Consider the following 25,000-nt stretch of genomic DNA (forward strand, 5'->3'; position numbering starts at 1 on the left):
GGTAGTGTCCCACAACTGGTTCCGAGTGTCCCGCCGGAATTGGTAAAATGTAAAAAAATTAACCAAACCCATGCTTGCAGTACACCAAATCGCTTTTTTTGTCAGTAACCTGATGTACGGATAATATGAAAATAGGCACAGTCCACATAAGTTGCTACCGGTAGTGTTACTAGTTCCGGGTGTCCCGCTAAAAGTGGTCAAATGTAAAAGTGAACCAAACTTATACATGCGACACATCAAATCGCGACGTTTTATGAAACCTTATGAACAGTTCCCGATCAGAAAGGCATAACAAAAATGTAACAGAATTATATCAGCGGTTGATAGATATATCAACGTTTGTTATATTTAGATATATTTGACAAAAATGATTTGAAAACCTGATTTAATTATATCAGAATTATAACAAGGTCAGTTATAATACAAAAAAAAATATTTTGATCATCTTTATATGAACATTATAACAAACTCAGTTATAGTTTTGAAAATGCAGTTTATGTCAAATGAATATTTTACAGGTGGTGTTTGGTACGCAATTACGCCGCTGTGTGGTGCTACTGCGCTTGTGAAATACATGATTTTTGACAAGTTCAAATCATGATCAAGACCTTTAAGAAAATTCAGGTAATTCATTAAATTTATTTATTGACATACTTGTATTTGGTCGGCGTTAAGTCAGAGAGGACCATGTGTCTTTAACCATATTTCTAGAAAAACGACTTTAAAGCTTGTAACTCTATAGGTTTTGAGTTTTTCAACAAATGTTCTTGAATTTTTGCCATAAACCTTAATAACTATTCATAAAAGCATCGCTCTGTATTGATCGTGAAAACATGTAAAATAAAGCTTGAAACCGATAAATTGCTATGTAATTGATTGTACTTAGTCCAGTCTGAGTGAACGATTTTTGGAAAATCTACAACCAACTACAGTTTGCACTCAAGTTTTCACATATTTGATGAAAAAATGATGCACAAGTAGGACAACAGTTAATAATAGTGGTGTATAATGTGAGCAGGAAGTTTGAAATTTGATGTTTCTGTCATTACTCTGATGATTACCATATTCAATTTTTATGTTCAGTCAGAGTGGACCAAGTACAACAGTTCAATATCACGAAGGGTAGTCAATTATTGAGCTATTTAAGAGTTCTTAACTTGAACATTTAATAGCCAACAACTTTAGATTCAGGGTTATCCCTTATTGGAAATTCAAAATCGATTTTTTGATTATCTAGGTTCAAATTCACTAACACAAATTGAAATTCAAACCTTAAATAAACAAATGCAGTATTTTTGGCATGTTTGAATCATGATCCAAACTTTTAAGAAAGCTCAGATGGATATTGTCGCGCTAATATTCACTGTACTCCACATGATTAAAAGAATGCAGTGAATATATTTTCATGGTCGATGTTTTGATTTACAGCGAGAAACTGCTTTTTATTTCCCGAAAAATAATGACGGATGCTTAAGCCTTAAGATCATCAGTATATTAGTGGTGATTTTAGGTCCTTAGCGAATGATTCTATATATAGCATCGCACAGCAACGTAGTTAAAAAAATAAGAAATGAGTATCCCAGCAGTTGTCATTGTAGGTGAGCCACACAGAGTATCTAGTAAAATTTAATGCCCAACGTATGCAATGATTTAACCCTCCTAATATGTTAGGCTTTTGCACCACGAAGGCGTAGCGTACGTTCAGCGTGCTTGTCTGGGTCATATTGACCCCAACTTCCTACTAGGGTTAATGCAACTATCAAACGGTCACATGAAGCTATGATAAGTGAGCCAACAAAATGGATATGAAAAGGATGACTTTCATTGAAACTGTTAACACTTATGAAGTAAGTTTTTAGTTTCACAATCATCCATAGGTTTTGCAGTTTGTAGTCCCATTCAAGATTATTTTAATAAATTCTGAAATAAGAAGTTTTATCATTGTTATTGAATTAACATGATACAACTGAAACAATTAGTCGCCTGCAAAAGAAAATCACCTTAGTTTTTGAAGAATTGATTAATAACAAAATAATTTGTGGTGTTTTGAAATTTATATCTAATTTGGTCACGCCATGTCGTTAGTCACGTTTCATTGCCATGCAATTAACGTCCATATCAATTCAGTAGAAATACAGCTTCTTATTATCTGCAAACATGTGGTGTGGATATTACATACTCAAAGATGAAGGAAGGTCGTTGATAAATAAGGCTAACATCAATGGTCCTGAAACCGATCCTTGTGGCACGCCCGAAAGAGTACCGATCGGGCTTCAATGATTTCCTTTAGCTTCCACAATTTTAAAGCGGTTATTCAAATAGGATTTACTCAATGAAACAGAATCTCAACTGAAAACAAATAGATATGATAATCTGTGCAGTAGTTCAAAATGAGAAACAGTGTTGAAAGCTTTTAAAAAAACAATCAATAGCAGAAGGCTATTTCTTTTTTACCGATGTGCTGATGGACATCGTCATGCATCTTGAGCAAATGCCGAAGCAAATGCCGAACACGTGCTTTCAACTAGTGGGGGAATTTCTTATTTAAACTATTTTTGCTGAAAATAAAAACATTATATGATATCACGAGGCAAAGCATACGCCACAGAATTGCTTTAGTATGTCAATTCTTGTACCTTGTAATGTTGAAATTGTGCTTTAAACACTGCATTTTATTTTACAAGCCATCTAAATCTGACAATCTCCAGAAATGCACACTAACGCCACGATGCGGTGAAATTTTAAACCACCAGACTACTGCATAACTTTGCCATAGGCAGGAACTTCCTTGATAATTATTTAATAACACATGTCGAAATGTTCTGATTTAATTGCTCGCTTGCACCAAGAGAAGGTTAAATTGTATACCACTCTTTTCACTGTTTAGCCATTATCTATCTCTACAACTTTGATGAAGATACGACATTTATTTTTGGTCTAAATCATGAGATAAAGCATGCCAAAATGCAGAGCAAATTATTGAGTTACAATTATAATCAAATTATATCCACTTTTGTTATTATATCCTAAGATGACGTAATTGCGATCAACTGTATCAAGAACACTTTTATGTGACGTCATATTTTCTCTCCCCTGTACGTTGGACAAATGAGTCTATTTATAGACCAGCCGCCAAAACGAAGAACCACTTGATCATATACCGCCCTTCACTTCAAGTGCTGCAATGGTCTCATTGATAAAGGCGCCGGATTGCAGTTAAAGGCTGGCGTCCTTGGTTCGATTCCCGTCTGGGTGAGGGTTTTTTATATACTACGTAGAGCAAGTTTTTTATACAAAAAACTTTTCGCTAAAAATAAATAACACTCTTAATAAAAATTACCCAAAAAATGAGTTAAAATTTACCCAACTCAATTTTTACCCAATATATATCTAATTTATAACAACATGTGTTATAACTTTTTGATCATTCCAATATTTATTATATCTCACGTTGTTATAAATTAGATAAAATTGTATCAACACCTGTTATAATTATGTTATGGCTAGAGCAATTTTAGTTATATTTTTTGTTATTTTAACACCTAACCGACGAATTTTATAACTCATTCTGTTATGAAAAATGTTTGAAATAAATAACTCAATCGGTTATAATTTTGTTATGCCTTTCTGATCGGGTTAGCATGAATCAGGCTCAGACCACATTTAAAACTCATTGGTTCCTTGTCTGAGTGTAGCTGGTCTAGCAATACCGAAGTAGCATACACAGACGGATCAAGCTCAAGCTCAAGCTCCAATCAAAATGTTATTCTAAGACAAAACCGTGTTTCAGCAACTACCCTAAGCCAAAAGTCATCCGAGATCTTTCGCAGTTGGAATGTCGATTATATGGGTCGATGATATTCTTCTCGATGCCCCAACATATGGCGACCGGCCGATGCAAATTTGTCCAGCCGCTTGCTCCATTTCCCCTATCGAACGGCCAGCGGATGACAGCCGGGGACGGTACAAAGATTAGAATATTTATAACGGCGACGACGACGTCACGATCGGACAATTGTACTCACTAATCGGTCCGGTCGGGTCGGGTCACGTTGCTGTTCTGCATTGCTCTCACTGTTCGTCTCCGGGTCGATGACGAATTCAGTGAAAGATTGTGTCAATCGTCGATGTTTCATCATCTCCCTGGGACATCTTCTAGGTTTTTTTTGTACTGGGTAGCTGTACACTACTACCCAGCAGCAGCAGCAGTATGTAATGTAACAGATGTGTAGTGACCGAATCAATTGAACTAACTACTGTTTGAAATTCAAATGCACACACACGGTTTGGCTGTATCTACAAGTTGGAAGCTCCTGTCCTAATGAACCGAACCAAAGAGGGGCGAAAGTGGCGGTAGGGCAACGAAACTCTGATGAATCGCGTGACTAGTGACACTATCAGTCAGTCAGTCAGTCAGCCACCGTACTAATGCAGTTGGGCTATTTCCGTACGAACGGGCAATTGAAATCTCGTGAATGTGACACCGAGTGTCATGCAGGGGCGGCATTCGATGGGATGGGCTTGCGTTGAACTAGGTGATTGGGCGGTGGGAGTGTCGATGGAAGTTCGGCTTGAAATAAAAAGAGATATTTAAATCACTTTGTTTTATAAATTTAGGATAACTTTTCGGTTCCGCCTACCAGCATGTACCACCAGTACAAATGTTCTGGTGAAAATGCCCATGTCGTCCGTAAAGCACACAACTTGACCGGATTTTGTGAAAATCGTTCCCCGGCTGTTGAGCCCGGCTCGTCGCATCACACCTTTTAGAGCGATGTTGAATAATAGGCAGGAAAGTCCATCACCTTGTCGAGATCCCCGTCGAGATTCGAATGAAGTGGATTGTTCACCCAAAATCCTTACGCTGTTCTGCACACCGTCCATCGTTGCTTAAATCAGTCTAGTCAGCTTCTCAGGAAAGTCGTCTTCGTCCATGATTTTCCATAGCACTGTGCGGTCGATACTGTCGTATGCCACTTTGAAGTCGACGAACAGGTGATGCGTTGGGACCTGGTATTTGCGGCATTTCTGGAGGATTTGCCGTGCAGTGAATATCTGGTCCGTTGTCAACCAGCCGTCGATGAAGCCAGCTTGATAACTTCCCACGAACTCATTCGTTTTAGGTGACAGACGACAGAAGATGATCTGAGATAGGCAGCATTCAAAGTAGTGATCGCTCTGAAGTTCTCACATTCCAAATGGTCACCTTTCTTGTGAATGGGGCAGATTATTCCTTCCTTCCACGGCTCCGATAGCTGTTCGGTTTCCCAGATCCTGACGATCAGCCGGTGCAGACAGGTGGCCAACTTTTCTGTGCCCATCTTGATGAGTTCAGCTGCGATACCATCCTTACCAGCTGCTTTGTTGGTTTTGAGCTGATGAATGGCATCCTTAACTTCCCTCAACGTGGGAGTTGGTTCATTTTCGTCCTCCGCTACACTGGCGTCGTCGTTTCCTCCGTTGCCGTGGTCTCCTGTGCCTACGTTCTCCACACCATTCAGGTGCTGATCGATGTGCTGCTTCCACCTTTCGATCACCTCACGTCCGTCCGTCAAGAGGCCTCCGTCCTTATTTCTGCATATTTCGGCTCGCGACACGAAGCCGTTGCGGGATGCGTTGAGCTTCTAGTAGAACTTCCGTGTTTCATGGGAACAGCACAGCATTTCCATTTCTTCGCACTCCGCTTCTTCCAGGCGGAGCTTTTTCCCCCAATAGAGGCCGGTCTGCTGTTTCCGCTTCTGCTTGTAACGTTCCACGTTCTGTCGAGTCCCTTGCTGCAGCATTACCGCCCTCGCTGTGTTCTTCTCCTCCAAAACCGTTCTGCACTCTTCGTTGAACCATTTGTTCCGTCGATTCCGTTCCACGTACCCGATGGTGCTCTCGGCTGCGTTGTTGATGGCTGCTTACACTGTACTCTAGCAGTCCTCTAGAGGGGCCTCATCGAGCTCGCCCTCGTCTGGCAACGCGGCCTCGAGATTCTGCGCGTATGCTGACTCAATTATTGCTGAGGCGACATCCGGTTGCTTCAGTCGCTCTAGGTTGTACCGTGGCGGTCGCCGGTACCGTACATTGTTGACGACGGAGAGTTTTGGGCGCAGTTTAACTATCACCAGATAGTGGTCGAAGTCGATGTTGGCGCCACGATAGGTCCTGACGTCGATAATGTCGGAGAAGTGCCGTCCGTAAATCAGAACGTGGTCGATTTGAGATCCCGTCTGCTGTGGTGATCTCCAGGTGTAACGATAAGGGAGGCTGTGTTGGAAAAAGGTGCTACGTACGGCCATGTTTTTGGAGGTGGCGAAATCAATGAGTCGTAGGCCTTTTTTGTTCGTCTGTTGGTGAGCGCTGAACTTTCCAATCGTCGGTCTGAATTCCTCCTCCTGGCCTATCTGAGCGTTCAAATCTCCTATGACGATCTTGACGTCGTGGTTTGCGCAGCGGTCGTACTCGCGTTCGAGCTGCGCGTGAATTGCGTCCTTGTCATAATCAGTATTTCCAGAGTGTGAGCTGTTCACGTTTATTATGCTGAAGTTGAAGAATCGGCCCTTGACCCTCAACCTGCACCTACCTCTACCTCTGGTAGATGATATGATTACCTCTAAACGTTCGCACCATGGATCCTGTCCAACACACCTCCTGCAGCGCTACGATGCCGAACCCGCGGTCCTTCAGTAGATCGGCGAGTATGCGCGTGCTCCCAATGAAGTTGAGAGATCGGCAGTTCCACGTACCGAGTTTCCAATCGCAAGTCCTTTTTGTGCGCTGTGGTCGTTGCCGTTGGTCTCGGTTCGTATTTTCCGTTACAATGGGTTTTTACGGCTGGCTCGTAGGGCCGGGCCGGATGCCCACCCCCTACTTTCCGGAGGACCATAGTGCACAGTTGAACTTAGAGTTCTTCGCTGGCATACGGACGTTGATCAGTCGCCCCTAACATGGGGATCAGACGCTGTTGTGAGCCGCTCCTCCTGGAGAACAGACGCTCAGGTTTGCCGAAGCAATCCCCCCCCCCTTCCCTGCCAGCCTACGACCAAAGTTCCCACCGGGGTTGGTTACCCGATCTTCCCTAAGGTTGCTCGTAGTTTCCGGCCGGTATCACGAGGAGGTAGGGATAGGAGTTGCTGTGCAGAGGCTAGTAGATCACAATGGGATCTGTATTGCGCAGCATACCCTGCTTTTACCGTGCCACTGGGTGAACTACAGTACCTATGTAAAAAAATACCAGTGAATTCCCCTGCAGCAGAATTGCTTCAGGCATTCCTTCAGAAGTTCCGTCTGAATTCCTTCATAAATTCCTTCTGATTTTCATACGGAAGTCTCTTCTCAGATTCCTCCTAAAGTTCTTTCTCAGATTCATTCAGGAGCACCTTCTGGAATTGAGTCTTTCTTGGATTACTACAGAAGTTCCTTCGAGGAATCTTTCAGGAGCTCCTTTACGAATACCTCCTGGAAATTCCTGGGATTCCTCCAAAATTTTCCAAGATTGACCAGAAGTTGCTTCCGAGATTTATCCAAGAGTTCCTTTAAATATTCATCCTTCAGGGAATTCACTCCTTCCCTTTTAGATTGTTTCTAGAGTTTTCTGGGATTTTTCAAGGATTTTCTTATGAGACTCCTCTTTCAAAAATTTGAGATTTCTCCAACAATTCCTTCCGGAATTGCTTCAGATTTTTTGTCTGGATTCCTGAAGGAGTTCCTTCTGTAATTTCTAAAGAAGTTCCTTCTGAGATGTATCCAAGAGTACTCTGGGATTGATCCAGGAGATGTTTCCTGGATTTCACCAAGAATTTCTTGCGGGGGTTTTCCTTCTTTTATCGGGATTACTCCAGCAACTCCTTCTAGAATTCCTGCATGAATTTCTCCCATACTTTCTTCTGGGAATCGTTCAGGATTTTCTTTGGAGATTACACCAAAAGTTTCTTGTGGGATCCTTTCATGAATTTCTCCTGGACTTATTCCAGGGTCCCTCTAGAAATTCTCTCCGGGATTGCTTAAGAAGTTCCTTCCAGGCATTCATTCAGAAATTTCAAGAGTTCTTCCAGGAAAAACTTCTTGGGGGATTCCTCCTAGAACTTATTCCAGAATTCTTTCAGGAACTCCTTCCGGGATTAGTTATCGATCGCATCTCGGCGTTCCTCCTCCATTGCCCAAAATTTTTTTTGAAATATCTCCAGTAGTTTTGTATTAATTCCTCCAGATGTTCATTCTGGGTTTCAAAAGCTCCTTCTGGGATTACATTTCTCTGGGATTTTCTTCTGAAAATCCCGGTGTAGAAATACTTCTAAAGACATTTCAAAAATAATCCCATTTCCTGACGGAAACTTCATAGAAATCTCAGAAGGAACTCCTGGAGGTATCACACAAATAATTTATGGAGGATTCCAAGTACTCCGGGATGCATGCCAGCCTCTTTAGGAATTCAAAAAAACTGGATGAATCCCAGAGGAAACTTCTGAAGGAATCCTGGATAGACCACTGGGAAAATGTTAATTGAATAACTCATACAAAATCACGTTAGAGTTTTCCAGAGCCACTCCGGATTTTTCCCTGGAATCTCAAGAAACTCCTTGAAAATCCCAGGAGACCCATAAAAGTATCACAAAAAGAAGGAGTGAATTCAGGAAGGAACTTTAGGAAAAATACCGGACGAAATCACGTTTGAAATTCCCAGAAAGAGGAATTATTAGAAGAATTCTTGAAAAAATCCCAGAAGCAACTTCTGGTCAATATTGGAAAATATTGGAGGAATCTCAAAAGAAACTCAAAGAGGTATTCGTGAAGGAACTCCTGAGGGAATCCTCGGAGAAGCTTCTGGAGGAATCATAGAAAGACTCTAAGAAACTTCTTGAGGAATCTCAGAAAGGAGCTCATTGAAAAATTTTCTGGTTTTCTGGGGCAAATGGCCTGAAATTTGGGCATATAACTCAGCTTGGTAAGGATGGACTTGAGGCAAACTCAGAGATCAACAGGTTTCAAAAAAAAAAAACCATGACGAAGAGAACTAAACTGCCGAAACAACTTAAATTTCCCTATATAAAAATAAAAAATAAATAAAATATTGCGGAGATTCCACCTGTTTAGACTCCTGTGCGCAAATTAGTTGCGTTTTTTTTCGCGTGGGATCACAGGTATAAAAACAGAACGCATACTAGTGAATATTTGATGCTGTGTAGTTGAGTACACCTTTGGTGATAGTTTTGCATTGGAAGTTAACGTTTAAATTGCAGTCGCGCCAGAAATAAGCTTAACACATTTTTCGCGTCGGAATCCATAAATTTCCGCAATGGGCAATAAACGGCATTTTTAAAGTGATGGAGACCATGCATTCCATACGTGAGCACAAAACTTGAATTTAAAAAATAAAATGCAGCTCAAAAATGTCTTGAAGAACATTTCTAATTGTTTGATATGTTCATTGGCGTATCTAGGATTTTTTCCGATGGGGTGCCTAGGGGGTGCCAGTTTCAGAAGCTTCCAGTTTGCTTTTGTTTTTTTTTGTAAAAGGAAATACCGATCTACCCTCAATTTCCTTGTATAATAATATACTGCGGTACGGGAAGAACTAACCCGTAAATTTAATCGCAATCGTAAATAGATGTGCGCGACTGCGTCAAATCATGTTGGTGACATCAACGCATTATTCTCTTGAGCTAAATTACAAACTTTTTGTAAAAGACATTCTGTTAGCAAGACACATGTTTTGGGAAGTTCCAAAACTCGACCAGATAATCGAGTTTATTTTTTGTTTTCGGCAAAACATTCTCTCGAAAATTCCTCAGGGAATATTCCCGGCAATTTATTTGGAAATTGTATTACCATTTGTATGCCAATTTAGATACATTTTGGAATTTTCTCAGTAATTTTTTTGGAATTGGAAAATTTCTTATGCATTTTATTTGAACTCCCTTCGGCAATTTCTTTGAGACTTTCTTCGGCAATATGTTTGATTTTTTTTACAAAATTCCTTTCGACACTTCCTGTGATAATTTTATTGGTAACTAGCTGTCCCGGTAAACTTCGTCTTGCCGTCTTGTGGTGGTTTGACAACTGTTGAGCTTAAAAAAGCACCGCACTCTAGATTGATTGTATTTCGGCCGTGTTGATTTTCTTCAAAGGGACTTCAAACTCATTTTTATATATATATAGATTAATTACCATGGAAACTTTTGTGGCAATCCCATGAGAAGTTTGTTTGGCATTTTTTTTTCAATTTCATCAACAAATCATCCGGATTTTTTAAGAATCTCTCAAGCATTATTCAATTACGTCAGCTGTTTTTTTTTTGGTAATTCATTCGACAATGACTCTAGCAACTTCCTCGCAAATTCCTCTGCAAATATCTTTTGAATTTCCATCTATTTTTTTTAGGAAATTCGTCGTATTTTTTTAATGTTTGAATTCAGTTTACTTCGGCATTTTCTTTAAGATTTCTTCAGTAATTGTTTAAGAAATTCCTACAGCAGATTCTTTCAGAATACATCCGGCAATTCTAATGTTACTTGTTTCGAATTTTTTTTTTTGGAATTTCATTAACAATTCCTTTGAAAAATTATCTGGCAAACCTTTCCGATTTCCGATTACTGCTCAGAGCCGTTGCGTACGGTTGGCCAGGTTGTTCCCGCCAAGGGCACCAGCCTCAAAGTGGCACCGAAAGATTCTAAAGCTTGAAGGAAACAGGAGTATGCTATTGTTTTATTGAATATTATCAAGATTTCATCATTAACAATGTTTGAGAATGATCATATGTTTTTATTCTCTTCCATATTCTTCAAAAAGTTAGATCTCTCTAGATTATTTTGAATTTTTATGCTACATGGGAATTTGAATACTTTTTTGTTTTGAGAAGCTATTTTAGTATTTTGTATTGAGCAAAACATAATCAATGAGCTTTCGGCAGATTAGTGAAAGTTTCTTTCTGTAAATTCCAAAACATTCGCACTGGGAAAAGTCTTGACACAGAGAGTTGCGGTTACGTGTGTGGTCTTGAGGTTACGTTCGAGGCTTTTCTTCGCATTTATTTAATGGAATGTTTTTCAGTGCTTGAAAAGTATTTTAAATGAAAAACAAATCAGACGATGCTCTTTCAGTTCATAAAACTGTTATTTCCAGTAAATGTCTGTTTGCGCTAAGTCTCTTGCAAATCTAGCAGAATTTTTTACGTCATTTACACCCCAAAAAATACCATTGAGTTTTTTTTATTCCTATTCCCCCAAATAAAAATTTTATATTCCAGAAATTATTTCATCAATTTTACCAAGTATTTCTTCAGATTGTTTTGCTGAGTTGCCTTCAGAAAATCTTTTAAAAAATATTGCAGTAATTTTCCCTTGGGATTTCTTTGAACAATTCTTCAAGAATTCTCCTAAAAAATTCTCAGAAACTCATTCAGGGATCCTTAAAAAAAACAAATAAAAAATTCTTCTGCAGATTTCCTTGAAATTTCTCAAAGGAATTTCTAAATTCTATCAGAAATTCTTCCAGGGAGGCTTTCAGGCAGTTATCTAGGAGTTTATTCAGAAATTAGTCAAAGGATTTGTCCCGAAATATTTCTAAGAATTTACAGAAATTTCTTAGGAATTCTCCTAGAGATACCTGCAAAAGTAGGATTAGATGCCTAGGAACACTTTAATAGATTTTCTCAATAATTCCGCCATAAATTCCTAAGGAAAACCTAGCAGAGATTCCGTTAGAAATCCGAAGAATCCCTTTAGAAATTCTTCCAGGGATTTTTCTAGAAAATCTTCTATGACTTTCTTTAGAAATTCGACTAAAGTTTTCTTCTGAAAGTCATCTATGAATTTCTTTAAAAACAAGAAATCTATCACATCGCTTAGAAACTATTTCGTTCCGAAATTGTTTCATGCTTACTAGGAAATGCTCCATATATTTCTGCTAGAATTCCGAGAAAAGGTTTCTTCATGAATTTCCTTATAAACTCCTCCAGAAAACCGTAAATTTGGAGTTCATTCAGAAATTTCTCCAGATATTTTTTAAGAAAATCTGCCTTTGATTTCATCCAAAACGTCTTCAATGCTTTTTTTTGAAAGCCTCCTTGGATTCCTTCGATACTTTCTCCAGGGATTTCCTGATAAAACCTTTCAGGGTTTTTTTCTAATTCTCAAAAAAAATACTTAAGATACTTTTTTAGTGATGCCTTTAAAATTCTTCCAAGTAAATGTGTTCTTTCTTAAATTCTTTCAGATGTTCTTTACAAATTCTTAGAGGCATTTCTTCATAAACTGCTCCACGAATTCATCCAAGAGCTATTCCATGAATCCCATTGGAAATTCTTGCTGAAATTTCTCCAGGATTTTCATCCAGTATTCCTCTGGATATTTTTGCTGAAACTCCTTTAGAGATTCTTGCATAATTTAATCCAATGATTCCAGCAGGAATTCTTCCAGAGAACAAAAACCTCTGTAGAGATTCCTTCAGGAATTTCTCCTGGTATTCTTCCATATCCATGGTTTGTCCAATCATTACTGAAAACTTTCTCACAGATCTTCTGAGAAATATTTTGATTTAACTTCAGAAGAAACCTTTGGTATTTTTTATGGGAAAAGTCAGGTAAAACCAATTTTACTAATCGCCGAAAATTGGTAAAATAGTTCGTTTGAATTTCCTGAACACCCGTGAAACTCAATTGAGTACAAAACAAACAAAAAATTAAAAAAAACTGTTAGGTTTCCAGTAAAAAAATATGCATAATTTATTTATATTATGAATCTGAAATATTATTTCTAATTATTGAGCTGGTCTTAGTGAGATTCTTGAAATGCAAAATGTGTTTGTACTTATACTTGCATAAGAGAAAAAGATTTTGAATATTTTTTGGGTAACTCCAATTGAAAATCCTACAGAAACTACACGAATGAAAAAAACTATAATAAAATTAAAACAAAATCGAAAGGAATATGTTTTTTCGAAACATCATCATATAACTTTTGAAGAAAATTTGAATAAAAAAAACCACATATTTAGACAAATTAACAATGTTTAGTTGTCGTGGGGTGCCAACCTGGACGCTTGCCTAGGGTGCCATGGGACCACGCTACGGCTCTCTTACTGCTTTGGGAACTTTTTCAGTAATGCTTTGGATATTTCTTCGGCAATTTTTTTTATAGATATCGCTCAAGAATTTCTTTGAAAACATTTTCGGCAATTCTTTCAGAATTATTTCGAACATCCCTTCAGAATTTGCTCCCTCTGCAATTCCATCAGAAATTCTTTTGATGATTTTGCCAACAATTCCTATAAGAATTTTGCTGGCATGGTATTTGGAAAATTGTTCGGTAATTTCTTTGGAAATTTATTTCAAAATTTTTGCGGCATATTTTCCGAGAATCCCTTTGAGAAAAAAATGTTTTTGATACTTGTGGAAAGTTTCATGGAAATTTCATTGGAATTTCCTTTGAAATATATACTTCGGCAATTTAATTTAGCATTGGTTCAGCTCCTATTTTCTTCGAAAAGTTTCCATAATTTCTTCAAGAATGCCGTTAATCGTTCTTCTAAGAGTACTTGGGATATTCCCAAAAGAAATGCTGAATAAATTCCTTTAAAAATTACCTAAGACATTTCTAATACAGTTGCCAATGTTTTGGAAACTTCTTATTATATTTTGATGGAAATGTATCCAGCAATTTCTTTGGGAATTTCTTCGGTTTTTTTTTTTAATTGAGAATCCCTTCGAGAATTTCTTTGCAAATTGATTCGGAAACTCAATTTTAAAATTTTTCGACTATTGTTTTGGAAATCACAATTCCGTTCTAAATTTTGAATTTTTGAATTTCCAGAGGAACTGTCAGAGGATTTGCAAAGGAATGGGCGAAGAAATTCACAAAAAAATAGCCGAAAAAATCTCCAAAGAATATACAAAAGAAATTGTGAAAGAAATTCCCTTGGAATTTTAAAAATAATTGTTTATGAAACTTCTAAATTAACTGCCTAGGGAATTTTCAGAGGAATTACCGAAAAAGTTTCAAATGAAATTGCCGAAGATCTGACAGGAATTACTGTAAGATTTTCCACACAAATAACAAAAGAAATGTTCAAAGAAAGTGCTGAACACCGAAATAATTCTCAAAGGAATCACCGAAAAAATCATCGATGATGCAACCAGGAATTCCCTAAGAAATTTCCGAATAAATTTAAAAAAAAAACAATGCTGAAAAAATATGGACGTATTGCCGAAGCAATTTTTAGAAGCAATAATTATGATAAATACAATGAAATTATAAATAATTACAAAAAAAAATACCATGAAATTGCCAAAGGAGTTTGTAAAGAAATCGAAAAAAGAATTGTGGAAGGAAATTCAGATGAGTTGCCGTTGAAATTTCAAAACAAATTTCCAATGAAATTGCTGATACAAAAACCATGCTCGTCTTATACAGCGCGAGTGCGGTGCAGTTTTAGGGCCAATGGTTAAAATAAATCACCCAGACCATTGTTAGAACTGAAAAACTGATACACATTTCAAAAAGCGTCTCAAGAAAATCCTATTTGAAGGGTCCTAAAGTAACAGATCAGCAAAAACATATTTTTTAGTGTTTTAATTATAGAATATTAGTCCAAAACGCTAATACGTAAAATAATTAATGAAGTCATTTCATTTGTAGCATTAGTTTTGTTCAAATGCGCCATTAATAAATGTTGGAATTATCGTGTGAAGTTTTAATTTTAAGCTACTATCAAGGAAAAATTCTAGGGGGTGCCAAATTCATTCTAGGGGGTGCCAGGCACCCCTGGAACCCCCCCTAGCTACGCCAATGGATATGTTATGTAAAAATAGTTTAACTTTCGTTACACACATAAAAAAGTATAGTCGTTGTGGTACAACATTGTGAAGATCATTATTGAATCATATTAAAAATAACTTTTTTGTTTCATGATATTTTTTTAAATCTAGAACTAATTATTTTTCCATTCGTAAAAAAGATTGAGTCTATGGGTTCCAAAGTTATGACAGTTTGAATATAAAAAAGGGAAATTTAGGTTTTTTTGGACCACCTTATTTTAGAAAAGCGATTTTTTTCACGTGTTGTAAAAAATACCACAGCGCTTTAACTCGAGGTAAAGATTGCCTTCTCATCGGAATATTTATATATTTTTTCATCGCACTTCCATTATGCATTCATGATTCGATTGCTGAACACTGGCATTACCTAAACTGCTAGCATGACTGCCAACTTTTTTTTTTTATTTCAGAGACGTTTCAGGAGCATTCCAGTTCCAGGAGTGTTCCTGATGGTCTCAAGGGTTTTCAGAAGCACACCAGAGGGTTTCAATGAGTATAATGGGCGTTCCAAAGAGGTGTTTCAAAGAGTTCTAGAGCGCACCAGTGATTATCCAAGGAGTTTCAGGGGTTTTCAAAGGGTTTAGTGGTGTTCCAGAAGATTTCTGAAGCGTTTCAGGCGTTTTTAAGGAGTTTCAGGGGCAAATAATGTTATCGCCTTTCACTAGCTGTACCAGTCGGCTGGTATGTCTGAAATAGACAAAAAAAAACTCGAATTTCGAAGACAGTGTGTGTTTAATTAACAAATTGAGAGATATGTTTGTGAAAAATTACCATTTGGTGAAGCACCATCGTAACCGGGTCCGTCTTTCGTATTTCTTTCAAGCGTATTTGATTGGGTTGCAGGAGGTTTAAGGGACGTTGAAGGGGTGTTACAGAGGGTTTCAAGAGCGTTCTGAGGGGTTGTCAGGGACGTTCCAGGGGAAACCTTCACAATGTTCCAGGGGTTTCGCGGGTGTTTCAGGGTCGTTGCTGAGGTATTCCATGGGATTTCCGGGGCGTTTCAGCGGGTTTCAATGGATTTTCAAGGGGTTTTAGGGGCGTTTCAGAATTGTTCCAGGGGATTTCAGCTGCGTTCCAGGGGTTTCCATTGAGTTCCTAGGGCGTGCCAGGGGATTTCAGGGGTGTTCCAGGGGGGTTCGAAGATTTCATTGGTGTTCCAGATGCTTTTAATGGGTTTCAGGGGCGTTCCAAGTATCTTGGGGAGCGTTCCATGAGTTTCAGGAGTGTTCCAGGGGGTTACAAGGACGTTTCAGCGTTCTAGAGAGTTTCAATGAGTTTCAGACATATTCCAGGGGATATTAGGTGTTTTTAATGGATTTCAAGGGCGTTTTAGATGTGTTCTTGGGGTTTCAGGGCGCTCCAGGAGTAATCCAGAGGACTTCTAGAAGTTTCAGAATAATCTAGGACGTTCCAAGAGGTTCCAAGCGCTTTTAGAAAAGTTCCAGGGGCGTTTCAGGGGGTTCCGTGAAGTTTCAGAACCGTTCAAGAGATGGACGAGGAGTCTCAAGGGGTTTCATTAGCGTTTCATGGAATTTCAGGAGCGTCCCCTCAATTAAACGGAAATCTCTTCGGAACCCTCCTGAAATTCTTTCGGAAATTCCTTAAAATGGCAGGACGGTCCAAAATTTTTCAAAAATCAAGATCTCAGTGGTTTTTCAAGCTTTTAAGCTGAAATTTTGTATGCATCAAGGGGAATAGTTGTACTATAAAATGTATTCATGGACATCCCTCTGCACCCTCCCCCCTTTTGGTGGGGGGTCGAAATAGGTGGCTTTTTTGTAATTTTCGGAAATCTTCCGTGAAATTGTTTGTAGTCATGATTTTTGTCATTGAAAAATGGGTTTCGGAGATCCTTGATACCCGATTTACTTCGGTGATCACGTCCAATAAACCTAGATCACCTCAAGGCCTCCAATACTTTATGGAATCTAATCCATAAGATCTGTACACGCCTGAATCTAAACAATGCAATAAATTCATGGAACTATTATGCAGAATACTCTATAGAGTCGCAAGACATAAGCAGACAACTGTATTCGGTTTGTTCGGATGTTCTAGGGTATCCAAATTATCCTGGAGTTAAGACTTACATGGTCAACAGAATCTACCGCAGGTCCAATTCAATATAGCTTTGCAGGTTTTGACAGTTTTGTTCCGAGTTGCTTTGTAATTGAACGACAAGTATGTTTCACTGTTTCGGGACATTACAAGGTTTGCAAAATGTCCTGAAGTTCAGGACTTTCAAGTTCTACAAAATCTACCACAATCGCCATCGAATCTACCTTAGCGGTTATCGGTCATTGTTATCCATGGTACTCCGAAATGTTACGAGAACATCTTTCTGAGGTTGTATGATATTGTAGGGTATGCAAAATGTCCTGAAGTTCAGGACTTTCAAGTTCTACAAAATCTACCACAATCGCCATTGAATCTACCTTAGCGGATATCGGTCATTGTTATCCATGGTACTCCGAAATGTTACGAGAACATCTTTCTGAGGTTGTATGATATTGTAGAGTATGCAAAATGTCCTGGAGCTCAGGACTTTCAAGTTCTACAAAATCTACCACAATCGCTATTGAATCTACCTTAGCGGTTATCGGTCATTGTTATCCATGGTACTCCGAAATGTTACGAGAACATCTTTCTGAGGTTGTACGATATTGTAGGGTATGCAAAATGTCCTGGAGTTCAGGACTTTCAAGTTCTACAAAATCTACCACAATCGCCATTGAATCTACCTTAGCGGTTATCAGTCATTGTTATCCATGGTACTCCGAAATGTTACGAGAACATCTTTCTGAGGTTGTACGATATTGTAGGGTATGCAAAATGTCCTGGAGTTCAGGACTTTCAAGTTCTACAAAATCTACCACAATCGCTATTGAATCTACCTTAGCGGTTATCGGTCATTGTTATCCATAGTACTCCGAAATGTTACGAGAACATCTTTCTGAGGTTGTACGATATTGTAGGGTATGCAAAATGTCCTGGAGTTCAGGACTTTCAAGTTCTACAAAATCTACCACAATCGCTATTGAATCTACCTTAGCGGTTATCTGTCATTGTTATCCATGGTACTCCGAAATGTTACGAGAACATCTTTCTGAGGTTGTACGATATTGTAAGGTATGTAAAATGTCCTGGAGTTCAGCACTTCCAAGGTCTACAGAATTTACCGCAAGCACCATGCAATCTACGTTAGCGGTTATCGGTCATTGTTATCCATGATACTCCGAAATGTTACGAGTAAATCTTTCCGAGGTTGTACGATATTGTAAGGTATGCAAAATGTCCTGGAGCTCAGAACTTCCAAGGCCTACATAATCTACGGCAATCACATGCAATCTACGTTAACATTCTTCCACCTATCCCAAGTTGCTGGCCCAAATGGGTGTGACCGGGAATAGAGACATTCATGCCTTGGGTATAATTTGTTTAGGATTATAACAAGGTTAACTCTTCACCCTTTTTCCTGAGCGTAGTTTGGACAAGATTACCAAAAGGAAAATTAATGTTTTTAGTATCCAATCTACGTACACAGATCGAAAAAAAACATGTAAAATTCTGATGCACATATTTGGAGCGAGGGATATCACAGAAGTTTACATGACATATCATGTAAAAGTCATAAAATATCATGTAACCTTTCATTATATGTCATGTAATTCTGCATGACTCTGAGTTGTTACATGACATATAACACAAATTTACATGATATATCATGTAAACCATCATAACACTAAGTTTACATGACTAAAATGAAGTTTACATGACGTGTAAATCTCATTATTTTTATCTGTGTACACAGTTAAAAATTGTTACATCGAGTTGGCTGTAACGAAATGACCTCCATCGCATTCAACACAAATTTTCATCGGATTGTAAAATTACAGGTCGACTGCAGTATGGAGCTGGCTAACAACTTTGCGTGCAAGAAATTCTTTTATGTAAAATCGAATGAAATGAAATGGAAATTTAAACGTTCTAATTTACGTCACGTGTAAATTTCAGAATTTCTTTCTGTGTAGTATACCATAAGCTACGGTAACGCGAACTAATTCTAACGCTAATAGTTTGAAAAGTACAAAGTCGAACATAAACAAAGTTCTGTACTTTGTAATCAAACTTTGTATAAGTTTATTCACACCGGGGAAAAATTTGAATGGAATTCTCATCGCTGAGAAAACCATTCGGACACCCCCCGTACTCGGTGATAGCGAGACGCACAATGCCCACCGTGATGATCATCGCAGCAGCACATCAGATGCTCATCGCTGCCGGCAATGTGATCGTCGTTGTGCGAGTCTGTAGTGTTGCCTTTTTGTAGTAAGTGTAGTGGATAGGCCGTCGTCGAAGGAAGCAGGCTGCCGTTTTGCATACTTTGTATGTGACAGGCTGAATACCCTTTTGGGGTTTTTGCACGCGCTAGCCGTGTGCACTGTAAAAATAAATGGAAATTTATTGACCTGAATTTGCATGTAGAATTTATACGGCATTGTGTTCAGCTACATCAGTATTTGAAGTAAGTAATACACAATTTTTGGGGGTCTCCAATTAGCCTAGTGGTTAAGGCTTTGGATCGCCAATCCGGAGACGGCAGGTTCGATTCCCGTTCCAGTCGGGAAAATTTTCTTGACTCCCTGGGCATAGTGTATCATTGTACTTGCCTCACAATATACAAATTCATGCAATGCCAGCGGCAGGCAAAGAAAGCCCTTCAATTAATAACTGTGGAAGTGCTCAAAGAACACTAAGTTGAAGCGAGGTAGGCCAAGTCCCAGTGGGGACGTAGAGCCATAAAGAAGAAGAAGAAGAATGCACAATTTTATATTGATATTTACAAGTAGAAAAGCAAAGCTGAAAAGTTCGTTGTTCAGCTCCACTTAGGGTATTATGAAAATAACCTGTCAATGATCTACTTGTTCCAAATTGATCAGCTTGCTAAAAACGGCCCAGTGGAATTGTTCGTTGCTCCCACTAAGAAGACCAGAGTTCGAATCCTATCCAAATTTGTGTGCAACACAGACATAACTTTTTTTTAACTGTGCACCCTGGGGGCCCGGTGTGTGCACCGCATCGTACCAGATGATCGTACGAAACAAACGTAGGTAGTTCGATTGCAGCAGCCGGCTTGTCGCGATCAGAGTGGATCGTTTGTTCGTCGCCTTCGTGCTGTCGTTAGTCGGTCGAGTCGGTGGGTTGTGTAGTGGTAGAGGTACGTGTAGTGCGCGGAGTTTGTTGATAGCCATTATCGTCGTCGTCGTCGTTGTCATAAAGATGCACCACATGTGCGACGAACCGCACATTCGGGCGTGTAGTAACTGCAGTTGGTGACTGCGTTGTCCCTGTAGTCGGTTGATCTGTTTCTTCGGGTGTTCATCGATCGATACGGTTCTACGAGATATTCCAGAAGTCTGATCGTCGAATTTCGTCGACCGGAGGAAGTGCTGGCTGATTGCAATCTCGAGTGTGTCTTTTTGTGTCGAGTGTGCCGTCGCAATGACAAGGTTGAGGTGAGCTCCGTTCCATCTGGCTCCCAAATGTTGCCAAATAGTGGGGTGGGGAGGTAGATCGCTTGACTAATTGTGCTGGGAATGGAATTCTCCGTGATATGTATCGTCGCGATATTAAAACAAGCGAACAGAAAAAAAAAGCGATACAATGCAATGCGAAGATCGTTAATACCTAGGTGCCGAAGTCTTGCTGCAGCAATTATTTCCATTGGGTCGGGACACACCGGAGGTTGGCAGAAGCAAACAGTGGAATTCACGGAAGGCCAAAATAGTTGTGACTATAGCTTACAATTACACACTAAATCAGTTAAGTCGACGCACCAATGTACGTTTCAAACGTGAAATCGGTGCTTCTGCACGCCAGTGAAACCGTGTACATACATATCAGTAGAGAACTGGAAGATATCGCAGCGGACCGTAAATTTGGTCTGATGGTTATTGCTACTAGAAACCGAGAACACTCTGCGTCCCCACAACCAGCACAGATAGGGCTATTTGTTAGTGGGGTAGGATGTGAGATGTGGGGGTCACCTTTGGTCGGTGATGCGACCCATGGATAGGGGATATTTAGGTGATAGATTGAGTATTGATTACTTTGAAGAAGCGGCACACTTCGCTTGGTTGCATAACTTGCAGGCGTTATATGATAGATTGACACTGTGCTGTAAAAGTTGGAAGGAGAGGAAACGGTTTTTTCAACCCGTTTCTGTTCTAGCGATGGATATGAACTTGTGAAAGAGAAAGTAGATAAAAGCAAAGCAAAGATAACCGTACACATCGTAGTTGCCACTCCGTGATTGACCAGAACAATCGAAGTTGCACAGAGATCCAATGAATGGTGCTTGGGACTAGCTACACACTCTCAATGTGCACAATTCGAGAGTTCAATATTTTAAAGTCAAAAACGGCGCCGACCACGTCCTTACGGTCATCGGGAAAGGGGAAGGAATGTTAGTTCGACAACCGTTGTTACTAGAAACCGTGGAATCCACAGCATCCCCACAGTTGTATCGGGAAGGAGTATTTGTTAGTAGGGGTAAGGTATGGATCTTGGAGCCACCTTTGGTAGGTGAAATAATTCACTAGTTTTATGAAAGTGCACGACACGGTCTTCATCCCGATTATGATTTATTTGGTCGCGATCGTAAGGGTAATGCACATACATCAACGATCGTTCTATTAAACGCGTTACAGACTCCAGGAGTCCTCATGAAACGCAAATTACCAACTTCTTCTAGTATGTAAAGAAAAAAAAACTCGGAATGATCTCACCCAGTTTCATGTCGTCGGATGACCGCAACCACTCCTTGACTCCTTCAATTGTTTGCAATAGTCTCTTAAATAAAGACAAATCAATCAATCAATGTCTGCAATACTGTTTGCTACCAAGTGTGCATCCATTTTTATCACTTCACTTCAGGAAGGAGAATGTGCACCTGCCCCAAACACGTGTCACTTTCCACTTTTTTCCTTCGAACAATGCATCGCAGTCGAGATTTTCATCGCAACTGTCACAAACACACGTCACTTCGTTTTTTTCGCCGAAAAATGCAACCCGATCGAGATCCCCATCACAGCCGTCCCAAACACGCATAACTTTTTACTCTTTCCTACGAAAAATGCCACCCGATCGAGATCGCCCCAAACACGCGTCATTTTTCACTTTTTCCATCGAACAATGCCACCTGATCGAGATCCCCATCGCAACTCATGAAAGAGAAAGTAGATAAAAGGATACAAAGTAGGAGGAAAGGGGCATGCCAAGGATTGAACCCAGGACCTTCTGGGATCCAGGACACATCAGAAGCGGTAGGCACTAGACCACCAAACCCGTCTCACTGGTATGAAGGCTGACTTTTAAGCAAATATTCGTAAGAAGTGAAGATGAGTTGTATGAAGGAAGTAGCAAACTTCACTACTTATTCTAGTAAAGCTCACAGTGTTTACTAAAAAGCGGGACATTCGGCATAAGGTCTTTTGACATAAGGTCACTGGACGTTTGGCATAATGGACATTTGGCATAATCAAGTCCTTATTTTTATAACAATGCCAAATAACTTTAATGCTAAGTAACCTTATGCCAAACGACCTTATACGAAAGACTTTATGCCAAATGACACAGATCCGTACACACAGTGTAGTTGGAATAAATGAAAATGTTTTCAAATATGTAATGTCCACTACTTTCGAGCATAACTTTTTACTACATGTAGTGCAGGAATGTCAAAACAAATCTTTCTCGTGTAAACCTGATAATTCCATCAAAGCCAGCTTGTGGTTCCGCGAAGAAGTTGAATATACGGATGAATAGTTTTTCCGGAAGCAAGCAACATTTAGAAAAAAAAAGTTTCATAACCCAATTAGAGTAAAACGAAAGATTCAATAAGATGTTTCCGACAAGCCGGAGATGCCCATATAAATGCAGGGAGCTGGAATTTCATCCAGAAGCAAGAACTTATTCAAGAACTAAGTCAGAAATTCTTTTCGATTTTCCTCCACAAATTCCGCATTCAATCCCTAGCAGGCTTCGTCGCGAAATTGGTTTCGTATATCTGCCAGAGATCTCTTTGCGTTCTTGATGTCTTCTCCGAGTTCCTTCTGGCTACCTGCCGAAATTCTCTCCGTAGCTCCGGGATTCCTACAGGGATTTTTGCATTAATTCGTCCAGGTATTCTTTCAGTACTGCTACTTGAAATTTGTTCCTGGATTCCTGCCTGTGTTTACTCACAAGAAAAAAAAATAATAAAAGTTCTTCTAGTGATTTCCTTCAGAGTTTTCTCTGTCATTTCTACCACCGTTGCCCTCTTGATTCCTGTTCCTCTCTAGATGCTTCACATACTTTATTCTGAGATTTTGTAGAGCTCTTCCCGCAGGGAGTTTTTCCGAGAATTCTTCCGAAGTTGCTCCGGGGATTCCTCAAAGTATAGACGGAAAGCTGTGAAAGTTTTTCACAGCTGGGTCAAAAGCAAATGAGTCCACTGGATTTGGTGTTTTAACGAGTTTCATAACGCCGCCCATAAACTTCAGAATCCTTGCTTCGTATGTATCGCAGAATTGGCGGCTATACCCCGCTATGCATTAGAGCGAATTGGCTCTCTTCCCTCTTATCAATATTTCATTATTACGGATATATTCAATAGAGGCTACTTGTTCAGTAAGGCCGGTAAAGAACTCCTCGTATTTCTTCAGTGAAATGCGCTCAATCCTAAGTGCTCTTTCGATTCAGTAATACACAGTCACCTTCGTCGATCAATGATATCCCGTTTTACGGTGTTTCAAAAGAAATTCCGTGATAAATCCTAAGAGGAATAGTTAGGAAAATCCCTGGGTGGAAGAGCTGCGGAAAAAGCCTGGCAGGATCTGTGTTGAATATCTCAGCCTCTACGGAAATCCTGGAGGAAACACCAGAGAAATTCCCGCGAAAAATTTGACAGAAAGTTCGGTAAAAATCTCGAAAGAATTTCGAGAAAAATCCTTTACGAAATTTCTGGAGACAGCTTGAAAGAAACTTTGGACATGTTGAGAAAGCTTCCAGAAAAAAATCCCCTGAAATGAATCTTGGTAATATCTTCAAGGGAAGTCCAGGAATCAATTCCAAGGGGAAGTTTGGTTAAAGTCAACAAGAACTCCCGAGAAAGTATTTGGAGAGAAATCCTTGATATAATTTCTAGAGTGTGAATCATCATGAATATTAATTTGCATTTTTTCGAAGATAGTCGATGACATTAAGGCCGTTTTTTTCGTGAGTTTCTTGTAGAACTGATCTATCCGCAGAAGTTTTTCGTAAACCATATTTTCCCGATAGAATTCCAGAACAAATTACCCAAAAATAAAAAAAAAACCGACGGAATTCCAGGAGGAATTTTAGGAGAAATCCCCGAAGAAATTACAGGAAATCTCCCTGCAGGAATCTCAGGGGGAACCCCTGAAGGAATTCTGGGAGGAATATCCGAAGAATTTCCTAGCGGAATAACTGACGGATTTTCAAGAAGAAACTCCGAAGGAATTCCAAGAAGAGACCCCATAGGAAGTTCAGAAGTAATCTCCGAAGGAATCCCAGGAGAAATTCCCAAAAGAACTCTAGGAGAAGTCCTCATAGAAATTCCAGGAGCACTCCAGGAAGAATCCCTGGAGGAAACCTAGGAGGAATCTCCGTAGGAATTCTTAAAGAAATCATCAAAGAAATTGCAGGAGGAAACCCCGAAGGAATTTCAGGAGAAATCTACGACAGAATATCATGAGAAATGCCCGAAAGAATTACAGGAAGAATTCTCGAAGGAGGTCTAGGAGGAAACTCCGTAAGAAATTCTAGGAAGAATTCCCGAAGTAATTCCAAGAGGCATCTCCGAATGAATTCCAGGTGAATTTCCCGATAGAATTGTAGGATTCGAAGATATTCCAGGAGGAATTCTCGAAGGAATTCCAGGAGTAATCTGTGGGATAACTCCCGTTTCACACTTCACCGAAAGCACCCGCGAATAAAGAATTTCGAAACACGATATAAGCGACGACGATAGTGTGATACGATCACGAAAAATGATGTTTTATTAATTGCACTAAGTTATTTAGCACACGGAATCCTTGAAGGATTTTCAGCGGAATCTCTCAAAGCGAATCTTTCCGGGTAGGGGGAATGATTTGCAGGAGGTATACCCTAAAGAAGAAAATCCTGGAGGAATTCTTGTAG

General features: G+C 39.4%; 1 protein-coding gene across 3 annotated transcripts in view; it reads left to right on the plus strand.

Moving 5' to 3' along the window:
* Window positions 1-25,000, plus strand: part of LOC109418403 (tyrosine-protein phosphatase corkscrew) — a 318,951-nt gene that overhangs the window by 15,977 nt on the left and 277,974 nt on the right. The window contains exon 1 of one of the 3 annotated variants that reach the window (XM_062855671.1): window positions 19,916-20,313. The exons of the other annotated variants lie outside the window; for them this stretch is intronic. Within the exon in view, the coding sequence (XP_062711655.1) occupies window positions 20,300-20,313 (14 nt within the window). The 5' untranslated portion in view covers window positions 19,916-20,299. Of the gene's footprint in view, window positions 1-19,915; window positions 20,314-25,000 lie in introns of those variants that run through there. 3 annotated transcript variants of the gene reach the window in all.

This window comes from Aedes albopictus, chromosome 3 (assembly GCF_035046485.1).
Source record: "Aedes albopictus strain Foshan chromosome 3, AalbF5, whole genome shotgun sequence".
NCBI lineage: Eukaryota > Metazoa > Arthropoda > Insecta > Diptera > Culicidae > Aedes > Aedes albopictus.